The sequence below is a fragment of the Sitophilus oryzae genome, unplaced genomic scaffold (genome assembly GCF_002938485.1).
Source record: "Sitophilus oryzae breed Bouriz unplaced genomic scaffold, Soryzae_2.0 scaffold_864_pilon_pilon, whole genome shotgun sequence".
NCBI lineage: Eukaryota > Metazoa > Arthropoda > Insecta > Coleoptera > Curculionidae > Sitophilus > Sitophilus oryzae.
In genome coordinates, this window is record NW_022147488.1 from 661,782 (window position 1) to 683,507 (window position 21,726).

The window sequence follows — 21,726 nt, forward strand, 5'->3', positions numbered from 1 at the left end:
GAAAAAGACTCTAAAATAGTTGGTTGTGTAGCGTGCGGTAGATCTCGGCAAAAATTGAGTGAAATAATGGAACAACTTTTCGCTAGTAAGTGACTATATAATATACATACGTGTAGTAAACCGATCATTTATGAAATTCACTTAAATTAACTAAATTATATATTTTTCTTGCATTTTAGCTTTTATTTATTACTTGTCAAAGATTAGATGTCAAAGAATTTAGATACGTTAATTTGACTTACCTGCTTCAGTAGCGCATCGGATGTTTGTGTTAATAAATACTTATTATAACTTATCTATTTTTATTAGAATTATATATTTTTATAACAATTTTAATAACTACCAACATTTATTCACAACGTAAAATAAAACAACAAATTATTGAGTCTACCCCACGTCTACCCTAGATCATAGTTTTACATTTTTTAAATAAAATTAGAACGACACTGATAAACCGGAATTTAAGTCGGCCATATTTGAGGCCCATCGCGGTGTACCTAAGATTTTTGATATGCTCCTTCCTTAGTCTTCTTATTCAAAGGTTACGATATGCGCGAGTCAATTTTTAACGCAACACCCGCTAATAACGTTACCGCCTGACGTAATTTGCGGATCAATTACACCAAGCGCTCTTTTTAAATAACGTCTAATAACGTTTAAAAATTGCTTAAATGGGCATGTGCGGGTATTTGACGACCGGAACCGGCCGGCGAGATCTTTTATTTTAGGTTATGTTTGAATTGTTTTGAATTATTGTTTTAGTTTTATTAGGTAATTTGATATTTAAGTAGCTAGGATTAGTTTTAATTAAATAAATATGGCCCAAAATATGGATTCCACCTCTTCCAATACTAAAGAATCTATAAAGAGGTTTATTTTTACAGCAGATGACGACTTAGCCCTTCTAAGAGAATTTGTTGCTTGTTGCCCTAAACCCACTGGCAGACGTTGAACAATAAAGCACTGGAAATAAGCACTTTAGCCCTTTAGTTTTAAAATACCTAGTAAACAAAACAATTTCAAAGTTTTAAATTCAAAGTTAGGTTAAGTTTAAATAGCGAACGCGACGCGATCAGAATTCTTTTCGATCCGATAACTATAAATGAAGAGAGTTAATACCACCTCACGTAAAGGAAATAACACCTGGCCTTATTAACGTCCATGCACGCTGTTCGGTTTAGCGATATCTCTCTATTCGCTGTTTATTGTTATTTTACGAGCGTTTATTTTTGCGCACAGGAAATTTTACTCGTTTGCACATCGTAATAAAAAACAAATTTCGTACCACGAATTAGGGACAAGATTTTTATCTGTATACTTATAGGATACCTAATCTGTGATATTACCGGAAGCCATTTTTTTTTCGTTCATGCGGTATTATATACTATTTATTATATGATTATTAAATCGGAGTTAAAATAGGGTCTAAAAGCATTAAATTGGTATCAAGAAGTCTTTAATAAATAGTATACAGGGTGCTACAAATTCGAGGTACGAGCATTGGTATCTCGGAAACTGTAATAGACTGAGTTTTTTTAAAAAAACTGATTTTTTTAAAAATCGATTTTATTTTTTTCTGTCGTTACTTTTTAGAAAAATTGAATCACTATAATCGTGTGCTTAATTGGCGGCGGAATCTCTCAAACCCCATGTCAGCAGTTCAGGGTTAATAAAAAGACTAAAATATAATTTTAAATTTGCAGTTATTATTGTCATATATGCAACATCCGAAAGTCCAAAATGTTATATAGTGATCATGTTCACAGCGCTGTCCACCAATTATATGCGTCTCTAGCAAACACTAATTTTGATCATACTCGTATTGTCAAGGTTTATAGCAATGATTGTAATATAACTAAAGGTAACAACTTCGTGTTATTTTTATAAACATAAATAATATAATAATTTCAATGTCTAGGTGCGAATGAAACTACTCCTTGTTATAATGCCAGTGAAAAAGAGCCTGTTTTAGATGATTTAGAGTGAGTGTGAATAAAATAAATAAGTAATAACAATTAATAATTAAACTATATTTACAGGAAACATGAGATTAATCCTGATATAAACAATGGAGAAATGTTGGAAAAAGTTAATACCCATCAAAAAGAGCATACCCATCAAAAAGAGCCTGTTATAGATATTTCAACAAACGAAAGAGAAGTTAGTTATCTTTTAACTTCTTATACAGGGTTATTAACCTTCGTTCGATTCGGAGTATTGTAGCCTAGTTGAAGGACTACTGAAGCGACAATTTGGAATTATTTTCAAAGGGTACAGAGTGTCCCAAATAAATAGAAAATATCAGAGTTGTATTTTTTATACCCTGTATATTATTACATTTTTAGTTTCTACGATTAAAATAAAGGTAAATTTCAACTTTACCGTTTTTGACATATTTGCGTTTTTCATTTCTCCAGGCGTATTTAAGTTTTTAAAACCAAATATTGTACTGAAATTTTTCTGTTTACTAAAGTTTGTGTTGCAATAATAAAAATCACTACCTTGTACAGAGTGTCTAATATTTTTTTTAACTTGTTTAATTTAAATGAAACACCCTGTGTATTTTAAGAGAATCAGATGCACAATTTAATTGTTCGTCAAATTGTATTATACTATTTTTTTATCAGTCTCTTCAAGTTTTCGTAGAAAATGCATTTTCTTATAACTTAGACCTCATTTATTAATATTCCCATGGAATTTGGGAAGAATTGAATTGGAAAGAACATTTTAGATTATTTTTAAAGATGTAACAAATTTTCAAAGAGTACAGATCCTAATATTGTCGATATAGTTCGCTAATTTTATTAAAAAATAAAAAAACTGTTTAAATATTTGTAAAAGAGGACCAATTAATATGATCCCGGTATTCGAACTACACTAAAAAAGAAGCTAGTAATTATTTAATAAAAAATTTTAAACACCTGTATAACGTAGTATAATTTTTATTATCGCAACACAAAATTTAGTAAGTAGAAAAACTTCAGTACAATATTTCAATTGAAGCATTAAAATTGTTGCTACCTTTTCACAAAATCGTAAATTTTTCAAAAACGGTAAGATTAAAGTGCGATAAACCTTAATCAAATTTACCTTGATTTTAATCGTAGAAACTAAACATGTAATAACATACAGGGTATTCTATTTAAGTAAATACAACTTTAATATTTTTTTATTTAATTGGGACACTCTGTGCCTTTTGCAAATAATTTTAAATTGTAGCTTTATTAGGCCTCCAACGATTCGAATTTATAAAAAATCTAATCATTTGGCTACATTACTCCGTGTCGAATGAGGTGAATAACCCTATATAATATCTATACTAGATTTGGTCACTTCATCTGCGTGGCCTGTATTTTAATGTATGCGACAGAGATAAAAATATAAATGACCGGTTTGTAGGAAAATGCAAGTGTGTAGAAAAAAATAAACTCTTAAATACTTCTATGTATACTACTGAAATGAAGAAATATAATCTATTACAGAGGTAGTAAAATGAGTAATTAATTGTGAAAAATAAAGTTATATATACAGACCGGACCACCGTAGTAGTAACATAGGCAAAACCGGACGAATTAGCGTATACCCGTCCGCCGGATAAAAAGCAAGCGAAAAAATGCGATAAAATAAAAATAGGTAGATATGTGATAAGAATGTTTCTGAATTTGTATTTATTCGTATTTTAATAGCCAAAACGAATTCATAGATTCTCGCGACAGCTCTCGTGTAAAATTTATTTTTTAAGTAAAATAATGGATGTTTACAAAGTTCGTAAGAAATTCAAATTGTAAAATGGTATTTCCAAAATAGGTCTTATCGGGATATACAAACAATTTTTCCACAAACTTTTGTAAACAGGCCAATTCCATCTTTACCTACTATATCAAGAGTTTTAATAATTTTGAAACAAATGGGTGCGTGTCCCCACACAAACACAAAAAGCCTGATGTGTTGATTAATGAAGAACAGGAGTTAAAGCAAGTGTTCGTTTGTACTACCGCGGATCAAAATCCCACGTTTTCAAGTAATCAAATTGCTGAGGTAACAGATTCTTCACCTAGCACGGTTAAAAGAGTCCTTAAAAAGAATGGATACCGATCGTATAAAGCGCGCAAAACTCCATCTCATAAAGAAATTTTCCATGAAGACCAATTTCGGCGTATGGCGTTTTGTGAATCTGTAATGAAAAAGGCCAATTTAGATGAAAACTTTATTCGGCGTATAGTTTTCACCGACGAATCAAGTTTTCATTTATTGAGTCGTCATAACCCTACACAAGTGCGATATTGGTCTCGGGAAAATTTGCACAGATATTTTGAGGTACGCACGCAATATCCTCAAAAGCTAAATGTTTGGGGTGGTTTTGTAGGGGAGCATATGATTGGTCCATTTTTTATAGAGGGTAATTTAACTGTTACAAAGTATTTGGACTTGTTACAGCAGCAGATTGTGCCTAGAATTCGTGAGTTATTGGGAGAAAGATTCCACAATGTCTGGTTTCAACAAGATGGTTGCCCTGCCCACAATGCCCGTATTGTTCAAGAATATTTAATCAATACTTTTCCAACCGTTTTATTAGTGGATATGGAACTATTTTGTGGCCCGCTAGATCACCAGATCTTTCTCCCAATGATTTCTTTTTGTGGGGTTATGTAAAATCCAAAGTGTATGGTCATAATAGGGCTAATAATCTGGATGAGCTTCAAGTAAAAATACGAGAGGCTTTCCAAACTATTAGCCCTAATATGTTCAAGCCTTGCCCGTCCAAGCACAACTAACTGTCTACTGCCTGACCAGCCGACTAGCCGGCAGTGAATCTCAAGTACGAACGCGATCGGGTAAGCCTAAATTCGTCCGGCAAGTTGCTATGTTACTAGTAGTCTGGTCTTCTCTGTATACATATTTTCATAAATAATGCTTACTTGTGCGGTTTGAAAGTTTGATGCAAAATCCGGCAATACCGCATAGAAAAAATGTATCAACCATATATTATATTTATATTACACTATATTGCTAGTCAGGAATAGAAATTGAAGCCAAATTTTTGAGATGGAGCTATACAAAATCCACATAAGTCGGTCCTTTTCGTTCAACAGCTTTGAACTAGGCAAGCGTGAGAAATGCTTCTCGATTAGTTGATTTATTTCATACTAACCAATAAAAGTAGTTTTCCAAGTTTCTATATCTACCACGTATATCAAATCGCGCCTTTACTTATAAATTTAAAATTAATCTCTGACATATTTAAACAAAAACAAAAAACGGATAGATATGATGAATATCTAAAATAACAGGTTGAAATAATGCCATTAGTCATTTTACATCCCTATACATTATTAATACGTATAGTTTCAAATAGGGCACGGGCAGGTGATAGCGTTCAGCCATGAAGTAGACGAATCAGATCGTTTTATTCGGTGCGTGCGCATGAAAATCCTATTGAACGAAAAGGATAGACTTGTGCAAGATTTGTATTCCTATTCCTTTTCGTTGGCTTCACTTTCCACTCATTGTGTAAATGCGGTACTAGCAATATATTCTTATATTTGGTATCAACCCAACTTTTATCTCTTTTTAATACATTTGATTTTTCATTAAGCTGTCTACGTCACTCTCTTACACGTTAAAATCCAGACCAGGCAGTTTCGACGACCAGATCGGTATACTTATGTATCAGTTTATACAGTTTGCAGGTAAGAATCCCCATGACATATACAAATTACATTCGTACAATGTAAACGATTCTGACGATGACTCTTCAGTAAATTCAGATGTAAATGATACATTCTTACAATTTAAACCTGCACTTTATACCTACGAAGAATTATTAGATGCGTTTGTTGTCGAACCCGAGACTGAAGTAAATAACAACACAGCAGAATCAGCATTAAATGTGAGCAATTCATCGAGAAACATAGATAACTCTAATAACTCTAAATATAATCAAGCTAGGCAAGAAGAAATACTAGGTACTCTATAATGTCTAAATACCCAGTTATTTTTTTTATTTATTGCATTTTATGTAGAACTAGCTCTAGAACCGACAGTAAAGGAAACTATAGATAAATTGACGCTACCATATTATTGTCACATGTGCAAAGCTAATTTAACATCGCAACATAATGCCACAGCTCATTATAAATCAAGAAAGCATAGACGTCTTAATGGGGGATACAGAAAGAAGATTTTAAATGATCTAAAAAGTAAAAAGGAAGGACTCGAAGATAGAAGGTCAGTACCTATACCTATATCGCTGTATTTTCTAATTTATATGAAAGTTTTAATTAAGCCGGTCCTACACGATGCGTCCAACGTTGGTTCTAATATGTTTCGACAATATTGCAATTGACAAGTCTTCTACACGATGTATAGTCTATCCAACGACAAGATCTTTGACAGTGATAGATGTGTCTGTCATTTTATTTTCAAATTAGTTTATTTTATTTTACAAAGAATTAAGTTGGTACAATTGGAGCGCATAGCAGAAAATTAATGTATTTAAAATATGAGTGACAAGTGATTACTTTAAAATATTATGAAAAAAACTGTATAAAATTGAGAAAATCAAATCGAGTTATTTTATTAAAAACAATTACAGTATATGTTAATACAAAACAAGCAAGGGTTTATTAAAAACAAACGCCACATATAGTCTGTGAAACGAATAACTTTGAATTTGACAGTTCCCGCGGGCTTTTCTAGTGTTAATTTTATTAGGTTAGCAACTTGCGGCCATGCTGACGCAATGCCGTCTCTAATAGAACAGCCTCGGAGCGAGAATTATGACGTCACGCTAACATAATTATTCCTTATATTTGACTATGGCTGAAATCGTACTCCATAGTCAATGTAGATAGTTTTAGTGTTAAGAATAATAATTTTTAAAAATATGTGGTCATCTTTTGACAAGTGTATATTAGTTTATTAATTGCAGTAAACATTATGTGGTGTGTGAATATTTTATATGCAATTTTTGGATTATATTCGACACTATTTTTTTTATATGACACAACATTGATGAAGGCTATAATGTTAGCCGAAACGTTTTTTTAACCAAAAAAAATAATGAAAAACCAAATGAAAACTTAATCAGCGTTTTTCCCGAACCTAAATCCCAAGAAAATCAAAAATTTTAGAATAATCTTACATTATAAAATGACAGCAATCTTAATTTTATAGCCATCGCTGACGCATTTTTTCTATGATATTATATTATTGGCAAATATAATTTTTCGAACATTGATACTTGCAGAATATATGTACATATAAATTTTGTGAATGTAAATAATAATACATCACTATTAGTATATATTGAATGTTTTTTGTTAAATTAGATCGATTTTCAAACCCCAAAATTTAAAATATATTTTACATTTTACCCATTATCTTATGTACCTATTCATTATTTGTATATTGTAAAACATTTGTTGCATTTGTATGGTTCATAGTTTATTTGCCAAAGTATTTATTACTATAAATAGGTATATATATTATATTTATTAACTGTATATTATGTATATTTCATGTAAACTATATAATTTTTAAAATACAGACCAGGAATACGAGGAATAATTATGTTTTCCATGTATTCTACAACATATTTATTAATCCGTATCTAATTAGCGTGACGTCATAAATCTCGCTCCGAGGCTGTTCTATTAGAGACGGCATTGGTCTGATATTTAGAAATGTCAAAAGGTGCCATTTCGTGTTGATTTTTGCAAGAAGAGGAAGAACTGTCACTTGTTTTATTATTTTCCTTTTCTATTTCACGACAGTAAAAAGAGTTACCTATCTGATTCGTTCAGGCACTCAATTTAAAGAATATCAGTAACTTTTTTGATAGAGGGATTTTATATTTGCCATGTTGGTAAAAAATAACGGTCAAAATTCAAAGTTATTCATTTTATAGACTATACCAAAAAAAAAATATATAAAAAAGATTTCCGCCTTTAAAGCTCAAGCAACTTCCTGCATTTATTGTTACATTTATCAATATAATTATTCAATATGATTATTATTTACCTATCGTGTGCTGCTATTTTACAGGCACTCCAGTTTTTGATATCATATATAAGATAGTATACAAACTTTATTTGTGGCTAATACATCTCTGACCATAATCTCTGGCAAACTGTCTCTGGCGGTCTCTGGGCACCGAATATGAACTGTAAACTATGGTCTGGGTCAACACTTAATAAACACGTAATAACACAGTCCAAAATGCAAAATATTTATCATTTCTATTTGACATAATTTGACACAAAATTTTAACCTATAAATTGGTTGACAACTCTCAAAAATCTTAAGACGAGTTCACACGCATCGGCGTTGGTTTGTCGCTCATTTTTGCGTCAAACCAATAATATTAAAATATGATCTGTCATTTTTGAAATAAACCAATAAAACTGGTTAAAAACAACAAGAGATGACGCATGACAGATTTATATATAAATCCATCCATAGTTAACTTAAAAAATATTAGAAACTTTTTTTAGTTAAATAAATGGATTGGTATGAACGTCATCCGCTTTTTTTCTGTCATCGTCTGTCAAAATCTTACCTGAGAAAAAAAAACAGAGTATAGCAATTGTTCATGTGTCCAACGTTAGAAGGTGTTTGCTTCATCGTGTGGGACCAGCTTTAGTATTTTTGTATACAGGGTTGTTAACCACATACGACACGGAGTATTGTAGCTAAACGATTAGATTTTTACAAATTGTATTGTAAATTGGGTTCGTTGAAGGACTATTAGAGCTACAATTTCAAAATATTTTACAAGATACAGAGTGTCCCAAATAAGTAAAAAATATAGTTGTATTTTTTCAAATTGAACACTCTGTATTATTCTATTTTGAATTCTATGATTGAAATAAAGGTAAATATGATTAAGGTTTATCACAGTTAAACTTACCGTTTTTGAAATATTTTCAATTTTGTGAAACTGCAGTAAAAAAATTAATTTATTAATTAAGGGTATCAAAGTTTTTAATAGTAAATATTTACTGAAGATTAGTTATTGATCAGATATTGTGTTGCGATAATAAAAATTATACTACATTATACCAGAGTGTCCAAAAATTTATTTTTTTCAAAAATAATCTAAAATGTCAGTATTCCATGGGTATAGTGATAAATGAGTTCTAAATTATAATAAAATGCATTTTCTACGAAAACTTTAAATTAAAACAAGTTATTGCCGTTTAAAGTTAATAATTATTTAATATAAATTTTTAGACACTCTGTATAAAGTAGTATTTTGTTTATTATTGCAACACGATCTTTTATCAATAAATAAACTTCAGTAAATATTTAGTATTAAAAACTTTGATACCCTTAGAGAAATGAAGCCTTAAATTTTTTACTGCAATTTCATAAAACTGAAAATATTTCAAAAACGGTAAGGTTTAAGTGTAATAAACCTTAATCAAATTTACCTTTATTTCAATCGTTGAATCTAAAAATAAAATAATATACAGGGTGTTCCGTTTAAAAAAAATACTATCATATTTTTTACTTATTTGGGACACTCTGTATCATATAAAAATATTTTTAAATTGTAGCTCTAATAGTCCTTCAACGAACCCAAAACTTACAATTTGTAAAAATCTAATCGTTTAGCTACAATACTCCGTGTCGTATGTGGTGAACAACCCTGTAGAGAAAAAAACGTTCATTAATAAGAGTACTAAAATAATTTTAAATTTTCAGTTATTGTTGCCTTGTATGCAACGAAGAATTAAATTCTAAAGAGTTATACGAAATTCATGTTCAGAGCTGTGTCCACGAAGCATATGCTTCTCTCGGAAAAAGAAATAATCGTCACAAACCTATTGGTAATATTAATAGCAATGATTGTAATATAACTGAAGGTAACAAACTTCATGTTAATTTTATAAACATAAATAATATAATAATTTCAATGTCTAGGTGAAAATATAACTGCTGTTTGTTATAATACCGATGAAAAAGGGCCTATAGATGATTTAGAGTGAGTGTGAAAAAAATAAATAAGTAATTCATTATTAATAATTAAACTATACTTGCAGGAAACATGAGATTAATTGTGATATAAACAATGGAGAAATGTGGGAAAAAATTAATACCAATCAAAAAGAGCCTGTTATGGATATTTCAACAAAAGAAGAAATAAGAGTTGGTTATCTTTTAACTTCTTATATAAACCTATATACTTATGTATAATTTTTACAGTTTGCAGGCAACAATCCCCATGACATATACAAATTACATTCGTACTACGTAGATGATCCAGAAGATGACTCTTCAGTAAATTCAGATGTAAATGATACATTCTTACAATTTAAACCTGCACTTTATACCTACGAAGAATTATCAGATGCAATTGTTATTGAACGCAAGGCTGAAGTAGATAACAACACAGCAGAATTAGCATTAAATGTTAGCAATTCATATAACTCTAAATATAATCAAGTCAGGCAAGAAGAAATCATATCAGAATCTAAGCAAGGTACTCTATAATGTCTAAATACCCTGCCATTTTTTATTTATTACATTTTATGTAGATCTAGCAGCGATAGTAAAGGAAACTATAGAGAATTTGACACGAACGGATTCTGCTTGTTATAATACCAATGAAAAAGAGCTTGTTATAAATGATTTAGAGTAAGTATGAGTACTGTTGGTTGTTACCTTTGAATAAGAAGACTAAGGAAGGAGCATAATGCTATCCATGTATTCATGCATGGTGGGCGGAAAAAGGACTCTAGGGTGGGGATCCTTGACAGTTCTGTTTGACGATTCATTTGACACATTTGAATTTGATTTGAAATTTTGTGGATTTGTCAGTCTTTACGGAGCTTATTTTATGTTATTTATTATTTATTCTACTACTGATAGTTGTATAAAGGTAGTAAATCTAGATGGAAATTGTGGCAGAACTTAAAATAACAGTGACACTATCGCGATTTATCGAAAAAGACTAAAATAGTTGGTTGTGTAGCGTGTGGTAGATCTCGGTAAAAATCGAGTGAAATAATGGAACAACTTTTCGCTAGTAAGTGATTATATAATATACATACGTGTAATAAACCGATCATTTATGAAATTCACTTAAATTAACTAATTATATATTTTTTCTTGAATTTTTGCTTTTATTTACTACTTGTCAAAGATTAGATGTCAAAGAATTTAGATACGTCAATTTGACTTACCTGCTTCAGTAGCGTATCGGATGTTTATGGTTATAAATAATTATTATAACTTATCTATTTTTATTAGAATTTTATATTTTTATAACAATTTTAATAACTACCAACATTTATTCACAACGTAAAATAAATAAATAAATTATAGAGTCTACCACACGTCTACCCTACATCATAGTTTTACATTTTTTAAATAAAATTAGAACGGCACTGATAAACCGGAATTTAAGTCCGCCATATTTGATATTGCCCATCGCGGTGGACCTTAGATTTTTGATATGCTCCTTCCTTAGTCTTCTTATTCAAAGGTTGTTACAAAGGGATTCAAAATGATTGAAATGGTTGGCTATTCTGATTTTGCCCATTTGGTTGGCAGTAAATTTACGAAATTCAAATATTTATCGGTTGTTATTGCTACCGCCAAAACAAACCAAAAAGTGAAAATATGATTAGTTGTTTAATTATATACAAATTAGTTTTTAGTAATCAAAACAAGATGAGAAATAAATGGATTTAATCTGAAGGTTTTCTAAATTAAATGTTGAAAAGTGCCTATCTAAAACAAAAAAGACTGAATATAGGTTAGGGTACGCGCTAGGTACACCCATATACCTAAAGGTAGGGGGTACCATAACCGCTAGGTACACCCATAGACAAACTAACAAAAGCAAGACGCGTCAACGCTGTACTGCAAAACGGTAACAAGTTTGATAAGAGTTTATTACCGCGCTTGCGTCAACTGGCCTTTTAGACGAGGACGGTTTACTTATGGATTGTGTATTTTGTAGTTGCCTTTTAGACAAGGATGTTTAATTAAAAAGCGTTTATTAAAATCAAATAAATTTATTTCCATCGGTAAAATAAACAATAGTTTCTGGACATAACAGATATAAAAACAAAAGTTAAATAAACGAAAACGTATTCCTCTTATTAAAATAACAAAAAAGATGATAAAAAAACAACAGTTATGGTAAACGAAATAAAAGCATTCTTCAAAAGGTACAAAAAAATAATTATGTATGTTATAATATTAATAATAGGAACAACAAGAAACATCTTAAAAATATACAACTTTTTCAAATATAAAACAAAAACATAAACTTCACATTTTCACAAGAATTTGCAAAAATATTAACATTTCGAGTCTATTATAAAATATAAAGCACGAAAATTCAAATCATAAAAAGATTAAAAAGATAGAGATTCTTATAACTTACAGTCAATTTGTAGGACCTTCGTTTTGTCTACGTTAGCGATGTAATCACAATAATATGTATAATCACAGTAATTATTATGTTCTTCATAAATGTAAAATGTATTAAATTATTTGTTTTCGTTTTGTACGCTAATAAAATAATAGTAATAACCAAACAAAATGCAAAATCAGGAATTCAACAGTTCGTTCAAGGCAAAAACGTTTTTCGTTTTATTTAGGTTAGGTTTGACGAGTGCGACTGCGCGATGATTTCTGACTCAACTGGCCAGCGCAAAAACAATAATTCGACTTCCTCAATCCTTTGAAAAGTCTTGCTTTTGTTAGTTTGTCTATGGGTACACCCATACACCCATATAAATAAAATATAACCAGCCTAACTCTAAAAAGTGATACCCAAATAGTGAAAGGAATTATGGAATTCTACATAAGTCTATTTCACCCGCATATTCATTTAATTGCGCATGCCTCACCTGAATAAGTTTTCATTGGTCGGTGTTTTTAAAGGGAAGTGGTTGACTGACATTTCACCTAACCTTCAATTTTTTTTTATTATTTATAACAAATTATCATGGAGTTTGGTTTCTAAATACACTCTTTTACACGCACAAAGAAAAAGTAATCGAAACAGAACTAAAACAACAATCAATCGGAGTTTGGCGCAATCGCAGTTCAACAATGTCCGAGTGAAATAGACTTATGCAGCATTAATATAGACTGAGTTATGTTGTCTTTTTCTTACGGCACGGAAACAGCACACAGGGTTAAATAGGGAACACTGAGTATATTTTATTTATACACATATGGGTATACCGCGCTGACAAGTCTTGCTATTGGGTCGGTATTTAAATGCGTGGAAGTGAATCGCGTAGGGATCTTATTAACTCGGAGCAAATACGTTCAAATAAAATATACGGAGGGTACCGCTGAAATTCCTGTCCCGATGTTGAAGGATGGCTATAGAATGTCAATGCATTTCCTACATAAGTCTATCCTTGTTCGGGAGGAGGTTTTCTGCGCTTGCTCGATCTGTAAGCACTTTGATTGGACAGTTCCAAATCATATGATATGTTTTGTTTTGGTTTTATTTTTATTTATTTTAAGTTGAGGTTAAAGACGTTCTAGTAATTGAATTAAATCTTTCGAAAAATTGGAAGCTTTTTGTTAAATATTCTGAAATCAAATAAGTTTGATAATGTAACATTATGCGCATATTTATCAATTGAGATATTTTAATCGTATCCAACATGTTATGGCAAAACACTTTTTCAACCAAAAGTTTTCAGATATCTTCGATTTAGTTATTTTCGAATGTTTATTTTGTTTATATCTATTACAAACTCAAGGAGCAACAGTTTTTTACAAGTAGTGTTAATTTTGATGCTGGTGCAATACTTCTACTCGTTAAAATAAGTTTATTATAAATATTACAGACATTTAAAAAAATAGGCTATGGAATAGGTATATAAAAATTATTTTATATCTGTCTCACAATGGGGGGCTCCTAGTAGCGTAATAGGTATCTGCAGTGCGATTCTGTAAACATTTCCCTGTCTAGTGACTCATCAATCGTATACAAATAGCATAGGCTCGATAGGAAATTTCTTGCTACAGAGCTTACAGAATCCCATTGCTGATTTCTAAAATTCTTTTTCTAGATAGGCTTCCCGCATCGTAAAAACTCCTATTTTATGGTATGTAATTAGTATTCTGAAAGTATTAAAATATTTTAATATCAATATAGTTTTTTCACTGAAACTCGAGTTAAATCTTAATATACATTATTCATATTGTCGTTTTAGAGATTGTGCTTTTATACTTACTATTATGAAAATTTACTGAATAAAATATATAGTTGCAATCCTTTTACTGAACTCCTGAATTTCTTGTTTTATGAGGGGATAATTTTTGCTTATTTAGGTACTAATTTTAATTAGACCATTTTTTAATGAACTCATTTATATTTATATCATATCGTTCTAAGTAGACTTTGTTGTGTTAGACTCTCATTGCTCTTATGGGGAGGCCGCGGTATATGTAAATTTAAACGTATTTGACTCGGAGTGAGAAAAATGCAACAGTGTGCTGTTGCGGCGTTGTCACATTTAACGGAGATACAGGTGCGCGTTTCCTTGGTCGAAAGGCGCTTATTTCTATTTTTTTTCGGAAAGATAATTAGATAAAATCATTAGATATGTTTCTGAGCATCTGAAAAAATAAGAATATCGTTATGCTGTCCATTTTTTTTGTCAATGAAATTATATAATTTTCTGGAATCTTTCCATCGATGATCTGTTTTAGCATCGCTACCAATCACCAAACCTAAAATCCTCAGACATTGCCAACTGTTTCATCACTGTGAACCGCTGGCTATACTTAATATGTATAACTAACCAAACAAATATTTACAGGAAAAATGAAATAGAAATTGTTGTAAACAACGAAGAAATATTGGAGCAAAATAATGAGCAGTTAAAGAACACATTCAACGAGATCTCCGATATCGAAAATTGGATAATAGACAAGCATAAAAATGAAATAATTGCGATACTAAAACAAAAATTCACTAATTGTGAGAAGACCGAGTGTTACAAACTTCAAGCCGAAGTTTTTTTACATCTAAAACAAATAATTAATAAAATATATTGCACAGATTCTCCACCTTTAATAGAAACTTTAAAGGTGTTAGAATCTGTTCACAAAAACTTGCACAACCCTGTTCAAATTAGTGAGGAAAAATGCACACAGTTAAAAACTGGCAAAGTTTCTGAGGTGGAACCTTTTAAACGCCAATCAACCAGCCGGTTTGGTTATGTCAACTTAACTGTCATGGCAACTGTCACGGCAACTGTCACAGCTTGTGTATGGTGGTTAATAAAGAAAAGGCAATAGATTTCCTAAAAAAGAGCGAATATTAACAACAATATAGGCCAAATTGAGTAAAAAAATACTTTTTCATACGTCACAAAAATTAATATGAACTAACTGTCAAAATATAGGATAGTTGCGATTTTTTTAAATACTCTTTGGTATGCATGGAGTCAGCCACAACACAGATCTAGACTGTATGTTCTTTTTCACCTATTTTTCTCAAATATTAGTTATAGTACAAATAGAGTAGATAATAGTATAATAATAGATATATAGTACAAATATTAGATTCATGTAAGTAATACTCCCATAAGGCTAGTATATAAAAATACATATCACAATTCGTCTGCAAAGACTGAAATAGAAAAGTGTATTTAAGTGGGGAAGCAAGAGAGATAAAGGAGAGGTATACGGCATAACCGATTGTGTATCACATTATACTATCCTATAGTCTAAAAGCTGGCTACATAAAAAACCTTATCATCGTTACATGGCTAATTTTTCTTGTGAAGTCTCCTTATGTGTAGCCATTATGAAATAGTCATGTCTGCCAGCGCGATCCCGGGGCTTAAAGCGGGGGCGGCCGATAGAAAGGGTGAAATTTTGACACTAAAAATATTATCAGGTACACGAGTTAATTGCGAAAATAGCTTTTATTTATTATTAAGGAACGTGAAAAATTGTTGGCAGACATTTTTGTTGTCGCTAAAATGCCGGCAGACAACGTGAAAGAGGCATGAAATTTTGGAAAAAAATATGGCTCACATGCATGCCGATTTGTGGAATGTCATATTTATTCACTTTAAAAGCCATATGCAAAAGCGCAGATAAAAATATTGTGGCTAAGTAAGCGGCAGACAGTTATCAAAAGCGCGATATTACTCTAGCTCTTTCAGGGGATCGTGCATTTTTTTAAATAGTGCATTTTTTTTAAATTTTCCTTTATATTTTAGAAATCTTTGTGCAACTGCCTGTTTGACCTGTTGCAACTGCAAATTTAACCACGGTATAATTTTTTAATCTACCATATGCTTACGGCTTTACTCTATGGTTACGACACTAACAGAATGGATGCAAATACAGAAAAAAAAACAGGTGACTGACAAAATTATTTAAAAATAAATCTTTCTAAAATGTATTTTTAAATTTTCAAACTGAACGGTTGTTTTGGACTCATTTGAAAAACGGTAAAGAGAAAATATATTTCTTTTGTCGAGTTACCAGCCCTGAACATATTTGCACTTATCCAAGACTCAACCTGTAGAGTAATATCGCGCTTTTGATAACTGTCTACCGCTGATTGAGCCACGATTTTTTTCGTCTGCCCTTATGCATACGGCTTTTTAAATAAATAAATATGACATTCCTCCAATCGGCATGCGTGTATGCGTTTTTTTTGTCAAAATTCCCTGCCTCTTTCGCGTTGTCTGGCGGCATTTTAACCACGAGAAAAATGTCTGCCAACAATTTTCCACGTTTCTTAATAATAAATAAAAGCTATTTGGCAATTATAACTCGTGTACCTAATAATATTTTTAGTGTCAAAATTTCACCCTTTCGATTGGCCACCCCTGCTTTAAGCCCCGGGATCGCGCTAGCAGACATGATTATTTCATAATGGCTACACAAAAGGATACTTCTCAAGAAAAATTAGCCATGTAACGATGATGAGGTTTTTTATGTAGCCAGCTCTCCGTCTATACAGGTTGATTCCTGTAAGTCGGTCATGCTTTCGAGGAATGATAGGGAACGTCGAAATATTAATTTTGATATAGCACACTATGGGTCAGAAATGCCCTTTACGCAAGATACAGGGTGTTAAAGTTTTTGAAAAATTAAAGATATTCTTTAATAGTTTTTTAACAGTTGAAGGTATCATTATAAAATTTTATTATAGGAGTCTGCCTAACAGAGACACTTTAAATGTAAAAAGAAGAGGTTTTAGTTTCAACCAGTGGCGTAGCTGTGATACGCATCGGTATATAATCGTAATATTTAAAAAAATAGTACGCCACTGATAAAATTTAAAATTTCGGAGTTCTTTTATTTACTCGGTTTATTTCCAAGAAAAAATGTCTCTTTCAATGCAACTTTCTTCTATCTAACACCATTTTGTCACATTTTAAATATAAATATTTTTTTAATGAGAACCTTAAATATGCGAATTCTAATAACTACCTTAAAACTACGAATTTTATTATTAACAATAAAAAAAATTCTAGTTTAAATTTATAATTTTTTAAAAAATTATTTAGAGCTAATAGTAAAAAGTATTAAAGTTACCCAAGATGAAGGGAGCTGATGCACATGTGTTTCTGCCCTCTAATTATAATAATTCGCTGTATTTAAGATTCTCATTAAAAAAATTATTTATTTTTAAATTGTGACAAAATGGTGTTAGATAGGAGAATGTTGTAAGAGACATTTTTTCTTGAAAATAAACCGAGTAAATAAAAAAACTCCGAAATTTTTATTTTTATCAGTGGCGTATTATTTTTTTTGAAAAAATTACCCGATGCGTATCACATCTACGCCACTGGTTGAAACTAAAACCTCTTAAGTGTCTCTGTTAGGTAGATTCCTATAATGAAATTTTATAACAATACCTTCAACTGTTAAAAAACTATTGAAGAATATCTTTAATTTTTCAAAAATTTTAACACCCTGTATCTTGCGTAAGAGGCATTTCCGACCCATAGTGTGTTATATCAAAATTAATATTTCGACGTCCTCTATCATTCCTCGAAAGCATGACCGACTTACAGGAATCACCCTGTATATAGGGTGGTCCAAACTGTATTCCTGAAACTTCACCAACATATTCTGCACATAAAAATAAGTAAAAATTTTCGGATAAACTTGTGTCTTAAAATGCTTCGTTTCGGAGATACAGGGTGTAAGTTTCATTTTTATTTCGATTTTTTCCTAATAATTTCTGAACTAAATTTGGTATTCGGACGAAAATTAGTATCTGGGTTTTTTAACATGAGAAATGTGATTTCGATGTCAATATGACTCCTACTTGTAGGGGGCGCCACCTACATCTGTTTTAACCTTTGAATAAGAAGACTAAGGAAGGAGCATAATGCTATCCATGTATTCATGCATGGTGGGCGGAAAAGGCACCATAAAAGCTCTCTAGGGTGGGGATCCTTGACAGTTCTGTTTGACGATTCATTTGACACATTTGAATTTGATTTGAAATTTTGTGGATTTGTCAGTCTTTACGGAGCTTATTTTATGTTATTTATTATTTATTCTACTACTGATAGTTGTATAAAGGTAGTAAATCTAGATGGAAATTGTGGCAGAACATAAATTAACAGTGACACTATCGCGATTTATCGAAAAAGACTCTAAAATAGTTGGTTGTTTAGCGTGCGGTAGATCTCGGCAAAAATTGAGTGAATAATGAAACAACTTTTCGCTAGTAAGTGACTATATAATATACATACGTGTAGTAAACCGATCATTTATGAAATTCACTTAAATTAACTAAATTATATATTTTTCTTGCATTTTAGCTTTTATTTATTACTTGTCAAAGATTAGATGTCAAAGAATTTAGATACGTTAATTTGACTTACCTGCTTCAGTAGCGTATCGGATGTTTGTGTTAATAAATACTTATTATAACTTATCTATTTTTATTAGAATTATATATTTTTATTACAATTTTAATAACTACCAACATTTATTCACAACGTCAAATAAAACAACAAATTATTGAGTCTACCCTACGGCTACCCTACATCATAGTTTTACATTTTTTAAATAAAATTAGAACGACACTGATAAACCGGAATTTAAGTCGGCCATATTTGAGGCCCATCGCGGTGTACCTAAGATTTTTGATATGCTCCTTCCTTAGTCTTCTTATTCAAAGGTTTTACCTGTTTTGAGGAGTAATAACTTTTTGTACGTCCCTATATACACTACTGAGTAAAAAAAATATACATTTGTGCCTTTTTCTATGTAAAAATGACTGTTGGTAAAAATCGCTGCGAGCAACCGTTCTCGAGGTATTTGGATTCTTAATAATCAATACATATCATCAATGAAAATAATTAAAGATTTTCACTTGAAAGTTATAAGTCGGTCATGCTTTCGGGGAATGATAGAGGACGGCGAAATATTAATTTTGATATAGCACACTATGGGTCAGAAATGCCTCTTATGCAAGATACAGGATGTTAAAGCTTTTGAAAAATTAAAGATATTCTTTAATAGTTTTTTAACAGTTGAAGGTATTGTTATAAAATTTTATTATAGGAGTCTAGTGGCGTACTATTTTTTTTAAAATTACCCGATGCGTATCACATCTACGCCACTGGTTGAAACTAAAACCTCTTCTTTTTACATTTAAAGTGTCTCTGTTAGGTAAACTCCTATAATAAAATTTTATAACGATACTTTCAACCGTTAAAAAACTATTAAAGAATATCTTTAATTTTTCATACACCCTGTATCTTGCGTAAGAGGCATTTCCGATCCATAGTGTGCTATATCAAAATTATTATTTCGACGTCCCTCATCGATCCCCAAAAGCATGACCAACTTACAGGAATCACCCTGTATATATCTTTTACTCAGTAGTGTAATACAGGGACGGACGAAAAGTTATTACTCTTCAAAACATTTAAAAAATATGTAGGTGGCGCCCCCTACAAGTAGGAGTCATATTGACATCGAAATCAAATTTCTCATGTCAAAAAACACCCAGACACCAATTTTCACCTAAATATCGATATTAGTTCAGATATTATTTGAAAAAAATCGAAATAAAAATGAAAATTCTATACCCCGTACCTCCGAAACGAAGCATTTTAGAACATAAATTTATACGAGCTTTTTATTTATTTTTATCGGTAGAATATGCTGCTGAAGTTTCCCAAATACAATTTGGACCACCCTGTATATCTAGAGTACTGCAATTATCTCCATTGTGATTCGATATAGAGGCGCCAAATTTAAAAATATAACAATATTAATTTCTAAATAGGGAAAAATATATTTTTTAAATAATGCTAGAAATATACAATTTTCGTAAAAAATCACAAACCGAATTTACTGAGAAAACAGAGAAAGTCATAATTTTACAGTTCTCTCACAAAATAGCATAGCGAGTCGCTGAAATTCAGTAATATGGAAATTATTTAAAATCTGTGAGGTCAACATCGACGTTTAGCGTCGACGTCTCAGCACTACAAGGACCTCCAAACAGCGCTGGTGCCGTACTACACGTGATGCTGTATATGAGGATAATATACCACGTGACCTGAGTACATAATAGTTGATAGTTTAATTTTGATCTCATCTATTTATCCTTGTTTATAGCATTCTGCATGTAGCACTCTCTTTGCAGATGCTTTAGAAGTTTTAGTAGCCTTATACAGGGTGTCCCAGAAATGAGTGCAGATATTTTCAGGGGTGGTAGATCTGGTTTCTCTTTACCATTTTTAAAATAAATTGAAAATAACCGAGTTATTTAACTTTGAAAATTTAAAAAAATAATCGCAACATTTTGAGAACCGCCGACAACTACATCCAATTACCCGGATCAAGCCCGGATTTCAGTTAATTCGACGCACTGTGTTGCCATATGGACAAGAAAGTATATATTTACAAGTAAGTCATAAAATCACAACACCTGAGGAGTTTGCAGAGATGCATTACATTTTTAAGATTGTGATATTATTACATAAAATAAATTAAAAGTTAAATGTTTAAAAGTTAAATTAAAAAACTTACCCAACATTAAAAAAGATACTTATGACAGATCGATGTAACTGCGACAGTTCTCTTTTTCGATACACACTTAACTAAAATACACTTCATTGTGCTGCTTTACTTGTACGTGCTATTATAAAAACTGCTAAAATAACAGTCCCCATTTTTAACTTGACACATTATTTTCATATAGGCTTCATCACAATTTGAACCACTGATTTACAAAACACCTTGAAAAGCACACATTACACATTACTTTGAATATCTTTCTGAATGAATAAATGTTGAGAATTATTGTCTCTTACCGCCACTTTACGAACTACTTTCAATCTAAGAAAATACATGTTTCACTCAACAATTTTAAATACGTATTTTGTTTTTTCGCTATTTTTTCGATGTATTTCGACAATTCCGTCAACAGCCCAACCATCGGCCAAGACAGCCACGCATCACTGGTTGGTAACTGCTCACTGCTTCTTTGTCGCGCCGGCGTGTCGAGCTTGCGTCATGCGAGGTTGCCGTAGTTTCAACAATTTCAAATTCAAGACACTCGAAGCGATCAAATTCTTATTAAATTTTAAAAATGAAACAGAAAAACATGAAAGGAAACAAACAAAACACAAATGAATTGATTATTGATAAGGTCACAAAAAAGGAATTTCTAAAATGTTTATCGTAATTCAGAATTCAATATATCGAAAACAGCCCGACGAATAATCAATTCATTTT

At 31.2% G+C, this 21,726-nt stretch overlaps 1 protein-coding gene across 1 annotated transcript in view; it reads left to right on the top strand.

Moving 5' to 3' along the window:
• The window catches only part of LOC115890396, a 35,128-nt gene extending 19,381 nt beyond the window's left edge, over nucleotides 1–15,747 (top strand). The window contains exons 15-26 of the mRNA XM_030910622.1: nucleotides 1,704–1,861; nucleotides 1,919–1,982; nucleotides 2,040–2,160; nucleotides 5,684–5,690; nucleotides 5,760–5,966; nucleotides 6,024–6,228; nucleotides 9,709–9,869; nucleotides 9,928–9,988; nucleotides 10,047–10,152; nucleotides 10,210–10,486; nucleotides 10,542–10,641; nucleotides 14,808–15,747. Coding sequence (XP_030766482.1) covers nucleotides 1,704–1,861; nucleotides 1,919–1,982; nucleotides 2,040–2,160; nucleotides 5,684–5,690; nucleotides 5,760–5,966; nucleotides 6,024–6,228; nucleotides 9,709–9,869; nucleotides 9,928–9,988; nucleotides 10,047–10,152; nucleotides 10,210–10,486; nucleotides 10,542–10,641; nucleotides 14,808–15,288 — 1,948 coding nt within the window. The 3' untranslated portion in view covers nucleotides 15,289–15,747. The remainder of the gene's footprint in view (nucleotides 1–1,703; nucleotides 1,862–1,918; nucleotides 1,983–2,039; nucleotides 2,161–5,683; nucleotides 5,691–5,759; nucleotides 5,967–6,023; nucleotides 6,229–9,708; nucleotides 9,870–9,927; nucleotides 9,989–10,046; nucleotides 10,153–10,209; nucleotides 10,487–10,541; nucleotides 10,642–14,807) is intronic.
• Nucleotides 15,748–21,726: the final 5,979 nt, after the last annotated feature.